Consider the following 17,173-nt stretch of genomic DNA (forward strand, 5'->3'; position numbering starts at 1 on the left):
ATTAATATTTAATTGGAGGAAATTTCTGCTCATTCGCTACTGGATGTCTAAGCAGTCTGATAATTTATCAACAGCGAGAGAGGTTTGTGGTGCAGTTATAGCATCCCTACCTCTGGGTTATATGCTCCAGGTTCAAATCCCACCTACCTCAGAACTTTATGGCTACGGAAGGAGCGTTCGTAGCATGGCCAAACAGGTTGATTATCAGCCTGTAAATCCTTCCTAGACACCTGATGGCAAATGGTAAAGAGTGTAAGAACTTCCTGGTCAGCCATACTGCAGAAAGGGAACAGTAAACAACTGTAGTACTTTGCCAAGCATAATCGTGGACCAATGCTGATACTGAAGGCAGTCCAGGGAAGGTTTGCCAGGTTGATCCCAGGTATGGAGGGATTTTCTTTTGATAAGAGGTTTGAGTAGGTTGGGCCTGTACTCCTTGGAGTTTAGAAGAATGAGAGGTGACCTTATTGAAACATATACGATTCTTACGGGGCTTGACAGGGTAGATGCTGAGAGCTGTTTCCCCTTGTGGGAGAGTCCAGGACCAGAGGGTATAATCTCAGAGTAAGGATTTGCCCACTTAAGACAGAGATGAGGAGGTATTTCACCTCTCAGAAGGTAGTGAATCTGAGGACTTCTCTATCGCAGAGGGCTGTCGAGACTGAGTTGTTAAGTATATTCAAAGCTGAGATAGACAGATTTTTTAATCAGTAAGGGAATCAAGGGTTATGGGTGAAAAGGCAGAAAAATGGAGTTAAGGATTATCAGATCAACGATGGCCTCAATGAATGGCAGAGCAGACTTGATGGGCTGAATGACCTACATCTGCTCCTACTTGACTGGATGAGTGCAGCTCCCACAACACAAGAAGCTTGACACCATCCAGGATAAAGCAGCCCGCTTGATTGGCACCCCTTCCACAAATATTCACTCCCTCCACCACCGACACACAGTAGCAACAGTGTACACCATCTGCAAGATGCACTGCAGGACATCACCAAGGCTCCTTCGACAGCACCTTCCAAACCCACGACCACTACCATCTAGAAGGACAAGGGCCACAGATAGATGGGAAAACCACCACCTAGGAGTTTCCCTCCAAGTCACTCACCATCCTGACTTGGAAATATATCGCCGGTCCATCACCGTCACCAGGTCAAAATCCTGGAACTCTCTTCCTAACACTGTGGATGTACCCACACCACGCGGACTGCAGCGGTTCAAGACGGGAGCTCACCACCACCTTTTCAAGGGCAACTAAGGATGGGCAATAAATGCTGGCCCAGCCAGCGAAGCCCACATCCCATGAATGAATAAAAAAGTCTTATGGTAATGCAATGGAAGTCCATGGTCACCAATGCTCTCTTAGGGAATGTAGCTGAAGGAGGAGGAGGAAGTAGTCAAGAGACATTGTGTCGAGGTAGTGTTGGGTGAAAGCTAATGCTGTGCCTTCAGATGATGTCACTGAGAAATAGGATGGGTACAAGGATATATCATTGGGGGAAAGCAGAGATAATGGTGCGGGAGCAGGTAAAGAAGCTATTGCAAGTGATTTTGTGAGCACAATTAGAGATAAGAATGGGACCAGGTGAAAGCAATCCCACACAGCTGGACGATAGTGGAGAGGCATTGGAGGAGGGTGCATACATGATGGGGCAATTGCTGTTTCTGTGCAATAATGCTCTTGGTTATATCGGTGAGCTTCTAATTGATTTTTTTCCCCTTCTCGGCTGAGGAATGAGTTAAGGTTTGGTCAGTCCTCTTTTGGTGAATGGGACCACTTTGACCAGTGAACAATGCGCTGCCCTGGGAGCAGAAATGATCATCATATGAATAATTTTAAATGGAATAAATGGAGATTATTTGTGATTACTTCTCTCAGGAGCGGTAGCTTTGCCTAGTTCAAAGCTAATAAAACAGGTTGCCTAAGTTCAAGCTCTTTACCATTAGAGCAACTTATATGTAGCAGAATAATTTTCAAAATTTACTGAAAAAACCAGATTAGATTTCTAATACATTATTTCCAATTTTCCAAATATAAAGACAGTCCGCATAACAAATATTTTATCACTGGAATCCACCAGTTAGCAATTGCTTTCGGTAGCTCACCCGCCCATTATTTCTAAACTGGGGAGTTTGTATCCACTGAGAGTATCTAATGTGCCGTGGCAGGACCTAAGTTCTCACTGTAATGGAAATAGTGAAAAAAAATCTTGTACTGTCCATAGATGGAATGTTAACTAAAGCAAAGCACAGTGCAGGAAATTCTGAAGAGCGAGATCTTGCAAAAGGGGCCAGTGGACATTCATAAGTCTTTTTCTCTCCATATCAGAAAATCTTAAACAGGACAGGGTCTCTCATGACCTGAAGGACCAAGGAAGAGATTCTTCTATTTGCACATACAATACACACTTTGCTTTTACAGACAAGTTTCATCATGCTATCTCCATCAGGCTAAGGAATTAAGCTTACGTTTAAATTCTTAAGTTTTAAATTTTCCATAAGTGCATCATTCTTAACTTTTCCTTCACCCAGCTGCCAAAATTTGTCTCTCTAAAATAAGTGGCACTATGCTCCATTGTGCCAGTCCCTCCTCGTTTCTTTCTCCCGCTGGCATGACCACTACTGTGCTGAATGTTTAACTGTAGCCTTGGTCAGATTCCTCCAGCAAAGAGTGCCTCAATCCCAAGACCAAAAATATGACTGCATTCCACATCCTTCTGTCCAGCTGACAGCCCAAAAGGCACCTATGACTTGCTGGCTTTTGATACTCACTAGACTTCCACCCCCCCCGCGCCACTGGCATTTTCAAATGCTAAAACAAATCACTACTCTCCAGTGGTACAGGAGTTTCTACTGTCTGAATGCAGTTAATCCACCATTTTGTTAGGGCTATGGGTGTAATAATTAAACCAAATGCAAACACTTACTTTTAAGAACTTGTTTTCACTGCCACCTTAAAGAATCATAAATTGTCCGCACACCACCTTACAACATGAGAGTTGAGAACTCTGATCAATCCTTAGTTCTTTGCGGTAGAGCAGGTCAATAACCATGATTAGGTATCAAAATTGGAGATCCCAAACACAGCAGAATCATGTGCAAAGATCAAATCTAACAGTACTATGTCATACGCCTTTAACTTAGCTTTGTTCAGACAGATGCAGGAACCTGAGGGTATGTTAATCCATCTAACTTTTTTTTCACATGTTAAGTCTTCAGGCAGTAAATATTCAGGTTTTCAAAGAATTGCATTACTGGCTCCTTGAATCTCATTGTGGTTCAAAAGCTAATGGAACCACTTAAAATCCTGTTGCCAACTTTCAACAGCTAATAAAGAAAATTTAAACATGAGATTACCTTTCAAAATTGTTTTATTTACACATTAACCTATTTCACTGCAACAATGTAAGATGCTCTGATCAAGTAAACGCTGCTTAAAAAGTTTTAAAATTCACAAGAATATCAAAAGTTCTTCTTTAATGCCTTCTCCCATCTCCCACAGTATGTGCAGAAACCATCTTTGATAACCATTTCCTCTCTTCCCCTTCCCACCAAACAAGTCATGCTTGGGTTTTACTGTGCCCATGCCCTGCTCACTTTGCATGATACAGAATTACTTTGCTGAGTAATGCATATAACGAAACATCATTGTTTTTGGCTAATATGTCTGCATAACCCAGATTACACAAACAAAATTAACTTGGTTTTAACCTTGATGGTTCATTGACATCCTTTTAGCGAAAGATTGCACACATATATTCTTGCCTAAGAGAAGCAAACATATGCATAAGATACAAACAAAAAATTGGCACCACTTAAAATTCCTTGAAATCTGGGTAACTCAATGCTAGATTATCTACATTTGGTATTGTGTTCCTCATTCTTTGAAGTTTAACATATATCAGAGGATAGTTCCATTGTTCAATTAAAATAAAACTGCAAGAACAGTGCTCCTGCTAGAATTTTGCTTTCTGTAGATGTGGCTGAGCCAAATACATGGCTTCCTTTGTTTTTTTTTTACACTGGTACAACAAGATCCAGGGCTAGAAAAATTAGTTCTAGGAGATAGGCACACTTTAGAGTGGATCAAACTTTGTCAGTGTGGAATACTTTTTCAAATTTAATTACTGTATGTCTGTTTGTATTTTAAACATGGCAGTAACCAGAGTGAATATTCTAACCTTTTCCTTGTTTATCCTTTGCAAGCACCAATAAAATGGCTCAGCAGTGGTAACAGACAAAACATAGTGGCCTATTTGCCATCATTTATTCTAGGAACTGAAGTTTAAATTAGATTGTGCTGCAAATGTTGTTTACTAGAGCACGACAATGGTGATGACTGGCCATCTTATGGATAGATCTCTTGATCTTACCCATGAAGTAGTCATGGGTCAAGTAGACAAGGATTTTACATTAGTTGGAGGTTGCTGACGCAACAATTAGCTCATAACATGACCCATGCTTCATAAACAGTTTAGCAATGCTACAAATAAACATCTTCAGCCGAAGTTGCATTAACAAATTTAAGTAGGAATTGTCTAGAATGACAGGTCTAGTTTACAATTGGACACTGCTCTCAAGAACAGAAAAGAACTATCAGTTGACGTGCATTTGTTGTGCTTTTATAACATACTAAAGAAAGATGATATGGCTACTGTGAAGCTTAGTTAGCAAGAGATCTTGCTAAGACACGGTGCCCAAGATGTTGCTGGTTTGACAATGTGCCTAATCCAATATATATGGAATAAATATATCAATCTAACTGAGATACAAAAACAAGTGTTTATTCACACCAGATTTGCAATTCAGTCAATTTATTTCACTTTTTATTTGTTGGATGTTTATGAAGATGATTCAACACTTTCAATGCCACATGCAGATTCACTGAAGTCTGCACAATTGATCTGGAGGGTCACTCATATATACACAAACAAGTGATTTCAAGATTATTTTTCTACTTAGGATCATATTCTGCTGCATAGCATATGTTATCAGTATGGACAGATAACCCATTTCTCAAAACTATTAGTTGCGTTTAATCTACTAGTCCATGATTTTCACCCTCTCTGAGCAAGCATCTTGCTTGCAGCCGATGTTGAGTTATTGGTCTGTGAAACAGTACATATATTGCTGCAGTACATTGATGCCATGTGTACGGAATGGAAAAAATAGACTTACTAATAAATCATCAGCTTTATACAAAGGAAATTAACAAACATGCATACAGGATTGGTTATTCTTCACCAGCCCTTTCCAAAAACTTTGCAAAATCTTAATGAACTACAGGCAACAGCACTTTCACTCAAGTCCAACTCAACAATCTGAACTATCAAGTCTTAAAATTAACAATGTGTTCATAAGGATAGTAAAATACTAACCCCGAGGTGTCAGAGAGGCCTGTTTTTCTACTTCTGTTTGCTGTCTCAGACTAGTTGGAATATTGTTGTAAATGCGTTTATAGTGGTTGTACACAGCAACTGAAAGCACCTTCTTGGCATAGGACTGACCAACTACATATTTGTCGAGATAACTGTATATCTGAAACAAATTAAAATCAGGCTACGTCAAGAATAGTTCAATGAGACTTTTGAGCATTAGCATATAATGAGATGCAAGCAATACAAGGCAATAATATGCAATTGAAAAAAAAACACGACTAGTGAGTCACACAAGGATGGATGTAATAAGAAGTCACATAATCTAGTTCAAAAATACGCCGATTAATGAATTGGTAATAATCCATGGCATATACATGCACAAGTTGAATATTATGGTGTAACAAAGATAACATCAAGTATATTGGTACAAATATACCAAAGGAGTGACATTTAATCCAGTGGTTTTTCTAATAAGTCATCTCGAAGAATATAACTAGTACCATCACTTTCCATCGTGATTATATAAATAAGAGCCTCATTTCCAGACTTAACCTGCGTCATGAAATAATGGCAGAAGCTGGGGAGCAGTTCCAGTCTGTTCTTGCTTAGGGAATACTCATGAGAATAATTATGATGGTCTTGGCCAAGGTCAATGTAATGTGGTTAGTGTGGTTGAGGCTGCAATATAAAGGCCATGTGGCCAACAAAATATTTCTGATGGAAACAGTACCTTCTCCAGATAAATGAGTCAGTTGGAGGTGGACCAGATATGTAGTTTCCATCCAGGAACACTACATGGCAAGTCTCCATGAAGCTGCTTTCTCTTTTGTTTTGTTTAAATTGCCAAGCAAAAAGTGGACCATTTTAGCAACCTTTTGTTAGCAATTTTCTCAATTTTTCTATTCCTCTCCTGAAAACACTTTGTTGATGGAGATCTCTGCACTCTCCAGTACTTTTCTCGAGAGAGAGAGAGAGTGTTATCATCCAATTGGACCTGCATTCTGTTGCTCTTGAGAAGTCTTAGGTCTGGATTGTGGTTGCAACATTTAGTTGCTAAGTTGGCCTTTGCATTTAAGGCCAACTCTGTAAATAGGCAAATCCAGTTAATTATAAAATAATGAGATCAAAGAACAGATGTATCAGTATTCTCTCACTTATTAAAAATAAAATTGTTTGCCAGCTGTAAAAGTGGGTGACTTTGATGCAAGACATTTAATAAATGTGCAAATGTTTACTTACTCACTAGTGGATCCCCTTGGCAACAGAAGTCAAGAGGCCAACTGGTTTAAATGTCTATATTTACTGTTAAGAGAACTGCATGACTCAGGTCAACCTTCAGTTAGCTTTAGTTCTCCAAGTCAGAAAAACATGCCTTATGTCCCACTACAGCTCACAATCTATGTTGACACTTCTGAACAGTACTCCAGGAGCGCTGCAATGAGGAAAGACCAACATCTCTTCAATCTAAATGAACAGCTGTAACATTGTCACTCAAGTTATGTCTGAGTATTAGTATCATTTCAGTTTGGCTTACCTTGGGGAAGGTTACTACAGAATAATTGTACTTTATACAATTTATATATTATGGCACATGGATAGATTTTACCTTTTTTGGAGGTGGTGGTGGTTTCTGTTGGAAAGCTAATTTCACAGCTTCTGCTGCTGATTCTGGCTCTTTGTTTAAACTCTTCTTGGAGTCAGCTTCAGACAGTACCACAAAAAAATGGTGGCATTTTTCACATTTCACAAAGCGTGTTGAAGCTGCAAGATGAGAAGACTTCCTAAAACATGCTTTCATAACAACAGCTTTGTCAATGAGCTTCAAGTTGTGTCACGTTAAAAATTTGTTGAATATTCTGAAATGAGACCATAAGACGTAGGAGCAGAAGTTGTCCATTCGGCCCATCGAGTCTGCTCTGCCATTCAATGAGATCATGGCCGATCTGATAATCCTCAACTCCGCTTTTCTGCCTTTTCCCATTAACCGTTGATTCCCTTACTGATTAAAAAATCTATCTCAGCCTTGAATATGCTTAACGACCCAGCCTCTACAGCCCTCTGTGGTAAAGAATTCCACAGATTGACTATCCTCAGAGAAGAAATTCCTCCTCATCTCTGTTTTAAATGGGCAACCCCTTACTCTAAGATTAGGCCCCCTGGTCCTAGACTCACCCACAAGGGGAAACAACCTCTCAGCATCTACCCTGTCAAGCCCCCTAAGAACCTTACATGTTTTGATAAGGTCGCCTCTCATTCTTATAAATTCCAATGAGTACAGGCCCAACCGACTCAACCTCGCCTTAAGAAAATCCCTCCATACTCAGGATCAACCTAGTGAACCTTCTCTGGACTACCTCCAATGCCGGTAGGGGGACCAAAATTGTTCACAGTATTCTAGGTGTGGTCTAACTAGTGCCTTGTATAATCTTAGCAAAACTTCCCTATTTTTATACTCCATTCCCTCTGAAATAAAAGGCCAGCATTCCATTTGCCTTCCCTATTGCTTGTTGAACTTGTATGTTAGCTTTATGAGATTCATGCACAAGGGCTCTCAAATCTCTCTGTGCTGCAGCCTTCCTCCATTTAAATAATATTCTGCTCCCCTATTCTTCCTGCCAAAGTGCATGACCTCACATTTTCCAACATTATATTCCATCTGCCAAGTTTTTGCCCACTTAACCTGTTTATATCCTCCATAGGCTCCTCGTGTCATCCTCACTACTTGTCTTCCCACCTATTTTTGTGTCATCCGCAAACTTGGCGATAGCACATTCACTTCCCTCATCTAAGTCATTAATATATATTATCAATAATTGTAGCCCCAGCACTGATCCCTGTGGCACTCCACGAGTTACAGGTTGCCATCCCAAATATGCCCCACTTATCTCTGTCTTCTATTAGTTAGCAGTGCAACATCCATCCAGATTCTTAACCAACTTCAATGTTTTAGCTCCTGTTTCACCAAGAAGTTACTAGTCTCTGTGTTCCCAAATAGAATAAATGTCTGTCATTCTTAATTTGGCAAATTTACTTCTCAATCTAACAGAAGAGAAACAAAAATCACAACTGGACTCTCAGAATTAAAATTGGCTACACAGCAGCATTATCAGATGAGTGGGAAAAGTTACTTCCAACTTGCATATCTATAACTGCAAATACAGGAAGAAGGCATCCTCCAAACATTAAGCAAACTCCCACCTCTTCAGACAGAGCTCCTAACCTACTGGTCAATTCTCTATAATTAGCATCTCCACTATATCCATAACTGATTTTCATAGAATACAGCCAATTTTTTTCCTGTAAAAGGTATTTCAGCTTTAATTCCTAAAAGACCTAGACTGATGTTTCAATAGCTTAAAAATCCCTTCACCCTGCACCATTTTCTCCTAAGGAAAGACTCCTAGACATCTGCTAATAAAGCTTTGGGCTGACAACTCACTGGTGGAATGTGTGTAAATTTCTATCAGATTTCATCACCCTCCGATGGATCGGGACGACAAGATCCACTTTGCACCTTCCCACAGCAGCGGCAATCATTGGTGGTGAGGGTGGCAAACGACTATAAAACCAGGATTCTTGCACCTTTAATGTGCTATATCAGCAAGCAAAAAAACTTCGTAACACCAATTTTTTTTTATACAAAAGCTTTTGTGAAAACTTCGTAACACCAATTTTTTTTTATACAAAAGCTTTTGTGACTATCGTTATCTCAGATAAATTTCATACACATCTCATAGCTTTATAAAATGAATCAAGAAAACATACAGCACCATAAGAAAGCAGATTATCAATGACCTTTACAATTACAAATTAGACTAGGGAAAGAAATTATACTGCCAACCTTGCTGTCATTAATTAATACAACAAAAAAGTAGTGTAACCTTGTTACTTTGCACAGAATGCATAATCCAGTTGTTAATGAAACTAGCTACTGACCTATAAGACTTCTCCTTTATTGCAAATTCATTCCGTTTGGAACTAGCTACGCCTTGAAGGGGCCATGCTGTGACCAGACCAATCATTTAAAAATAATAAACCTAACCTCGCACTGTTAATGTTACCATTTTTATTAAACACAATAGTGTTGGAACCACCCACTGATAGTCAAGTCCAATTAATTTTGTATTCAATGGCTTTCAAATGTTACTATGACAGCATTTTGAACGTTCGGTTCTAATTCAATCTGCGCTTAGTAAATGATTATTCTAATTCTATTATGTAAAATCATATCCACAAAACATGGGATACATTATTAATTGGGTCTGATCTTACCACCAAGCATGACTGGTATTCAACACAATAATTGGTATGGTATATAAATAATGCATGTTGTCATACTTCTACGATGTGCTGTAAAATCCAAGTATTTCACAAACAAGTTGTGGACAGCATGTAGATTCACAAGAAGAGTGAGCCAAGCATGGAACTTTGCGAGGCTCCTGAGGTGTCCGTGTTGGAAGACAAGCCATTGCTACAGATGCTCTGCTTATGCTCGGTTCACTAAAAGTGAATGACTGAGCTGAGCTGGACAGCAGGTGCACTGGAATAAGTTGGCATGGTTGAATGCGTCAAATGTTGCACAGAAGTTAAAGAGAAAGAGGGGATACTCCATTCACAGAAACAGTGAATGCCTTTCATGACTTTCCTTAAATTTTTTTCTGTGCTGTGGGAGGGACAAAGGCCTGATTAGAGAAATTCAAACAAAGAATTGTGGGAGAGATGGGCAAGATTGCAGGAAGTGAGTTGTTGTAGATTTTAGAGCAGAAAGGGAGGTTGGAGACACAGATATAGACTGCAAATGGCAGAAAGGTTGATGGTGGAGGCATATTCTTGCAAGGGAACAGAACAATGTGCAAGAAGAGGAAATCATTACAATGCTAGATAGCATGGAGGGCAGTTAGGAAGGTTGGACAATCAATAGCTTAGTGGAAAGGGGATTAAGAGCGCTATGGGTGGGGGGAAAAGAGGAAAGACTTATGTTACTATAACAAATACTATAAACAGAAGAGGTAATGTAGAGTTTCCAATTAGAATGAACACCAAGCTGTCTTTCAGTGATAAACCTTGTTAATGTCCTGCAGACAAGATGATCAGTTAGACCAAGTTAGTCTATTTATTACTTACAAACAAAGGTCTCCACATGAGTGCATGGGTCACCACACTTTGGGCACCGTAGCTGGTTTCCACCTTTTCCTGAACCACCTGATCCTGATGATTGCTTGTTGCCCCCTTCACTGACAGACTTCTGCAAACATTTTAGTAAGCCAGCAATTACAAACTCAATGTTAAACATGTATCACTCCATCTGGAGAGTTCAGTCCAAGTTTACTGCAGATGCACAAGTTTCATAAGTTTATAAATTTGATGGTACAAAGTAACTAAACAGGAAAAGCCGAGACATAAAATTCTTGAACATATTCTGTTCAGTAGAGCCATATCAGTTATATATCTATAGAACAGAAATAAGGAATTTCATAAGAAAGTCAAGATTACCTTATTATCTCCAGAAATATCTTTAGTACCCCCATCTTTCGATGCAAGTAGAGTAACAGTCTCACAAAATGTCCTACAAGTAACTTTTCTTCCTCCCTGTGTTTCAAAACTCGCCGAGTGTCCCAGGAGTGGGAAATGGAATCGTGCAGATGCAAACCCTGAAATAGAAACATAGATTTTTGACCCGAAACTGAACTGGACAGGCCTTATAAATACTGTGGCTACAGCAGCAGGTCAAGGGCTAGGAATTCTGCAGCAAGTAACTCATCTCCTGGCTCCCCAAAGCTTGTTCGCCATCTACAAGGCTCAAGCTAGGAGTGCGATGGAATACTCTCCACTTGCTTGGATGAGGGCAGCTGCTCCAACAACACTCAAAAGTTTGACATCATCTAGGATAAATTAGCCAGCTTCATTGGCACCCCATCCACCACCTTAAACATTCAATACCTCCAAAACTGGCACACATAGGCAGCAGTGCGTACTATCCACAGGGTGCACTGCACCAACTCACCACATCCCTTTTGACAGCACCTTCCAAATCTGCGACCTCTACCACCTAGGCAGCAGTGCATGGGAATACCACCATCCACAAGATCCCCTACAAGCCACACACCATCCTGACTTGGAAATATATTGCCGTTCTTTCACTGTCGCTGGGTCAAAATCTTGGAACTCCCTCCCTAACAGCACTGTGGGTGTACCTACACCACATGGACTACAGCAGTTCAAGAAGGTGACTCACCACACCCTTCAAGGGCAATGAGGGAAGGGAAATAGCCAGTGACGTCCAGAACCTTTGAAAGAATTTTTTTTAAAATCACTCTTAACAATGATTCTGCAAAACTTTGTATTTCAGTGGTGTAAGTATTGTTTCTTATTCACAATTCTTTTCCACTATAGATCATTGTTAGGCACTGACTTTTTAAAATGGAAAATTGGGCAGCCAATTCCTCAAATTACATTACATTAATTACTGCAAAAATGATATTCTACGTTCAGTGTCAATGCAGTTTGATCTTCTGCATCCCACTGTTATCAAATGCATGGGCAATGCCAATTTCTGAGCAACAGGAAGCTTGGTAGTAACTTTACCATGAATAGCATTACAGAATAGCTGCAGTACAGGAGGCCACCATTCAGCCTATTGTGTCAGCGCTGGCTCTCCAAAAAAGCAATTCACCTAGTGTCACTCTCCCACGTTCCCCCCATAGGTAGCCTTATCCTGAGTATGATCACTTGGTACAAAAAGTTAATATGAATTTTTTGAGAACTTGTGCCAAAGGAAAGTGTTACCTGAAGAGAAGTACATGTGCATAGAGCTCTACTTTGTCTATTTAAGAGCTGTATGTGCAAATGGGTCCTTGGCCGGCTGCTTGTGCTCTCAAAGGTGTCCCTAATAATGCAGCACTACACAGCAGTAGTTACTTCAGGGCAAAGAGTTCTTATAAACAGCACAGCAATGAGATGCCAGAACTACTGGCAACAGCTTCAGAATCAGACCAAGCTTAAAAATATCGTGGCCTGTTCAAACTATGAACTCGTCTTCAAACTCACTTTACGAACCAATCCAAGCTCTTTTTATTGTATCCAGCAGTCTTCACTACCTGATTACAACCTCATTACTCATTTTCAACAAGGTATTCTTTAACATGCAAATCAGCAGAAAAAAGTTCTTTCTGTACACCACCTATTAAGCAGAAACAAAAAAAAAAAAAATGGGCTCGGCTTCTTTTTCCTGGCATTAGCTAATCTCATGCTAACCTGGAAGGAAATGTGGATGCTTGCTGTGCTCAAAATTCCTGTCACTGGGTCAAAATCCTGGAACTCCCTTCTTAACAGCACTGTGGATGGACTGCAGCAGTTCAAGGTGGCTCACCACCACTTTCAAGGGCAATTAGGGATGAGCAATAAAAAACTGTTGGCCTAGCCAGTGACACCCACACCCCATGAAAGAGTTAAAAATATTGCATCCTATGTTTCTCTACAGTGCAAGAGTGATGATTATACTTCATAAGTATTTTGTTAGCTTCAAATTGCTTTGGGACATCCCAAGCTCATGAAAGGTGCCATATGAATGAATGTCCATTCTCTTGCCCTCAGAGCTGAGGATAGGCCTTCTCCTTGAACTACTGCAGTTCTGAGGGTGATGGCATTCCACAATAGACCAGATGGCAAACTCCTGGGATATTTGTTGAACAAGGAACAAGTGAAGGAATGATAATATGTCCAAGTCAGAATGTTGTATAACTTGGAGGCGATAGTGTTCCCACAACATTGCTGTTCTTGTTCTTGGTGTTAGAGGTCATATGGCAGGGGAAATATTGGTGAAGTAATCTTGGTGAGTTGCTGAAGTGTTTCCTGCAGCTGGTACATATAAATACTGCTGGCAGAGTGTGCTGGTGTGAGTCCAGTGGTATGGATACAATCATCAACTATCACATATGGGACAGTAACAAGCTTCTCATGTGATGTTGTGGCTGCTCTTATCCTGGCATTAGGTGAGTATTCCTGTGCCAACTTGAATACTCTTCTTGCTTTGAGCTTAGAGACTTTGAAAGGTCCGGAAGTGAGTAATATGGCACTCAGCCTCTGTCCTTCCAGAATACTGTTATAAATATTCCAGTTCGTCTCCTGGTCAATGTTGACCGCAGGATGTTGACAGCAGGTAATTCACCGATAGTGGTATCATTAAAAGTTTCAAGGGTAGTAGCAGAACTTTCTTTTTCAAGATGGTCTTACCTGGCACTTAATTACCAGCAATCATAAAAACCACAAGGTAATTATGGATGAAGAAGGCTATTCTGCTCATGGTGTCATCGAACCAGAGATTCTAATCCCTCTTCCCACTTCTGTTGGAGCATCCAATTGTTTTGTACATGGTTCCAATGTTGTTTATCTGAAAGTTTACTCCATGAAGAAAAATTTTCTGACGGTGTCTGCTATAAAGGTGCCCATCTCTCGTTTGGATGAATGTTACCCTCACAGACACCCCTCTCCGTTTCTCATTTTCAATTAGCAGATGGATATTATCAAAAGTGATCACCTTTGGTGATAAACCACCCTCTCAATTTGCAAGACAAGTGGCAGAGGGAATTGAAGAATTTGACAGCATACAGCTAAATGATGCCCCATTTTCAGTGTTGAGATGACCAAGTTGATAAATGTTGACAAAGGCTGGCATGTATTGTCCACCAATCAGTGCTTTCAGACTGTACCTGTCAAGGCTTTTCATTTTGTTGTTATAAACGTTGAAAATGAAATAAATGCTGGATTATTTATTTACTTCCAAAAGGCATTTGATAACGTGCCATGCAACAGACTTGTGAGCATAGTTAGAGCTCAGGCATATGAAACTAGCTGAATGACAGGAAACAGAAGGTAGTGATTAACAGCTGTTTTTTGAACTGATGGAAAGTTTATAATGGAATTCACAAGAGGTCAGTGTTAGAACCCCTGCTCTTCCTGATATATATTAATGACCTAGACCTCTGTACAGGGCACAATTTCAAAATTTGCAAACGATACAAAACTTGGAAGTATTGTAAACTGTGAGGAGGATAGTGTAGAACTTCAAAAGGACAAACAGGTTGATGTCTTTGGCCTGCTGCAATGTTGCAGTGAAGCCCAATGCAAACTGCAGGAATAGCACCTCATCTTCCAATTAGGCATTTTGCAGCCTCAGATCTGGAATGCATTGCCTGAAGCAGACCTGCCTGTACCACAATCAAGAGGGAACTGGGTTATCTTAAAATTCACTATCATGGCTGATCTGGTTGTGGTCTCAACTCCATTTCCATGTCTGCCCCCCCCATAATCATTGACTCCTTGTCCATAAAAAAAGTATCCGACTCAACCTTGAATGAATTCAATGATCCAGCCTCCACTGCTTTCTGACGAACAGAATTCCACAGAATAACGACCATCAAGGAGAAAAAAAAATTCTCTTCATCTCAGTCTAAAAGGGAGACCTCTGATTTTTAAAACTGTAACCCTAGTTCTAGTCTCCACGAGTGTTTAAGCTAATTATCTTCAGTGTTCATGTTAACCCACAAATAGTTTTTATTAGAAATAGATTCACATAATATACATATTCATATACATGGAGATGTGGTTGATATGCTGATGTAGGATCACTGTGGTCTATGCACATTCCACAGGTAGTAGATTTTGTGAATAAAATGCCACAGGTGTAATCAGCCACTTTCATCCAAGGGAAGGTGGAATTAGAAGCAAGTGTATCACGTTTGTGGCTGTAGACAAGCACAAAGGCCTTCCCATTGTTTAACAGAAGGAAATTGAGATTCTTCCAGGACCAGATGCCGGTCAAACAGGTTGACAACAAAGGAGCAGGTGTTTTTAGAGTTGTCAGAACAGTACTGGGAAATCTTGAGCAGACTCTGCCAGCATGATAGCATGTGCCTGGTCATCACTGCATCATACGTGTGACATAATAACGCTTATGTCATTGCATTGTTCACCTTTTTCTCTCCAAAACAGCAGCCTTCAGTAAAACAGTATGAAGGAGTCCAAAGAGTTGAATAAAAGACTTACATTTATATGGGATATTTTCATGACAACCAAAACGCTTTACAGCCAACGAAGAACCTTTAAAGTGTAGCCACTGTTGTAATATAGCAAACACGGCAGCCAATTTGCACACAAGCAGCTCTCACAGGCAAAAATGAAATAAGTGGCCAGATCATCAGTTTTAGGAGTTGGTGAGGCTCAAATGCGTGGAACTTATGTCCACCTGACAAAGCCGACAGGGGCCTGGTTTAACATTACAGCCAAAAAAAGCAGCATCCCTGACAGTGTAACACTGACTCGGTGCTTGCAACCAAAGATCGCACGATCTCGATCCCGGGCTTGAATCAACAACTTTCTGACCCAGTGGCGACAGCGCTTTCACCGAGCCAAGGCTGCCACACAAATGATACCGACAGCGTCCGCCAGCAGGTAATCACGAGCGTTCCTGCGGGGCAAGTGAGCCGATTAGCCTGGGCTTTAACTGAAGATTACTTATTAATTTTTTTTTTCCTCTCTCTCTTAAGCCCCCGCTCAGTTCCACCCCAGCCCGGCTCTTACCCAACCCGGTTATGGATGAGCGGAGGAGCCGTGCAGCCGACGAGCAGGTACACATCACCACGACGCAGGACATTTCTGGCCTGGCCTGGCCTGAACAGGGCAGGCCCTCTTCCTCCTCCTCCTCCTCCTCCTCCTCCTCCTCCTCAGGCTCAGGCCTCGTCGGTCGGGGCTTCCCTCTCCCTCCTGAAGAGGCCCCAATCGGCTCCGGCCAGAAACAAAAGCTCGGGCTCCAGCCGCAGTCCCAGGCAAGCGGGTCCGAGATTTATAACCGAGAGATCGGGATCCGCTAACGGGACAGGCTTCGCCGCCGCGCCCCCCCCCTCCTCCTCCTCCTCCTCCTCCCACCCCTGTCAAAAACAATAACAACAATAATAATAATAATAAACTTCCACAGAGGCAGAGAGAGCGCGATAAAACGCTGCCCCTCACCGACCCTCCGCTACTGACGCACAGTTACGACCCCCTCGCCCCCCCCCCCCCCCCGCCCGAAGAAATCACTTCCGGGGTCAGCACCTGACTTCCGGTTGACGCCGAGCGCCTCTCGGCGGGCGGCGGTCACGTGGGGCCGGCCCCGCCATATTGGATGGGCAAATGGTGGACACGATAGGCGAACGCGCTGGCGGCCCCAGCTGTCACACAGCCCTGGGCTTCTTTTTATTTGCAGAGATGCGTCGAATTAGGTATGTTCTCGTCTTAAAAATCCCACCACTCCAAAAGATTCTTTGAGGGTGGTGGCGGAGAATCTTTTTTTCTTTCCATTCCCCCCTCCCCCCCCCCCCCCCCAAGTTCATCCGAGGGGGCCAGACGGGGCCTTCGTTTCACGTCTCATCTGAAAAACGGCATCTCCGACAATGTAGCACCCGCCAGTTGTTCCGGGTCCTGGGTTGGTGGACGCTGGGATGCCCTTTCTCCCGTATTTGCGGTATCCACCTGCTCACCTCACCCACAGGTTCACACCGATGGCCGTGTCCCTTCAATAATAATAATAAAAACAAAAAAACTGCGGATGCTGGAAATCCAAAACAAAAACAGAATTACCTGGAAAAACTCAGCAGGTCTGGCAGCATCGGCGGAGAAGAAAAGAGTTGACGTTTCGAGTCCTCATGACCCGAAGGGTCATGAGGACTCGAAACGTCAACTCTTTTCTTCTCCCGAAGGGTCATGAGGACTCGAAACGTCAACTCTTTTCTTCTCCCGAAGGGTCATGAGGACTC

The 17,173-nt window shown here is 41.6% G+C and overlaps 2 protein-coding genes across 4 annotated transcripts in view; one reads left to right on the top strand and one right to left on the bottom strand.

Annotated features, from left to right (window-relative positions):
• clpxa (caseinolytic mitochondrial matrix peptidase chaperone subunit Xa) overlaps positions 1–16,284 on the bottom strand; it is a 38,679-nt gene extending 22,395 nt beyond the window's left edge. The window contains exons 1-5 of one of the 2 annotated variants that reach the window (XM_041175051.1): positions 15,960–16,284; positions 10,875–11,032; positions 10,506–10,626; positions 6,988–7,142; positions 5,382–5,541 (exon numbers count right to left, since the gene is read on the bottom strand). In XM_041175051.1, the coding sequence (XP_041030985.1) occupies positions 5,382–5,541; positions 6,988–7,142; positions 10,506–10,626; positions 10,875–11,032; positions 15,960–16,032 (667 nt within the window). In that variant the 5' untranslated portion in view covers positions 16,033–16,284. The remainder of the gene's footprint in view (positions 1–5,381; positions 5,542–6,987; positions 7,143–10,505; positions 10,627–10,874; positions 11,033–15,959) is intronic. The other variant, XM_041175050.1, reaches the window with a different exon arrangement.
• Positions 16,285–16,517: 233 nt separating this feature from the next.
• Positions 16,518–17,173, top strand: part of myef2 (myelin expression factor 2) — a 35,447-nt gene continuing 34,791 nt past the window's right edge. The window contains exon 1 of one of the 2 annotated variants that reach the window (XM_041174962.1): positions 16,518–16,639. In XM_041174962.1, the coding sequence (XP_041030896.1) occupies positions 16,551–16,639 (89 nt within the window). In that variant the 5' untranslated portion in view covers positions 16,518–16,550. The remainder of the gene's footprint in view (positions 16,640–17,173) is intronic. The other variant, XM_041174963.1, reaches the window with a different exon arrangement.

Source organism: Carcharodon carcharias, chromosome 26 (assembly GCF_017639515.1).
Source record: "Carcharodon carcharias isolate sCarCar2 chromosome 26, sCarCar2.pri, whole genome shotgun sequence".
Classification (NCBI taxonomy): Eukaryota; Metazoa; Chordata; class Chondrichthyes; order Lamniformes; family Lamnidae; genus Carcharodon; species Carcharodon carcharias.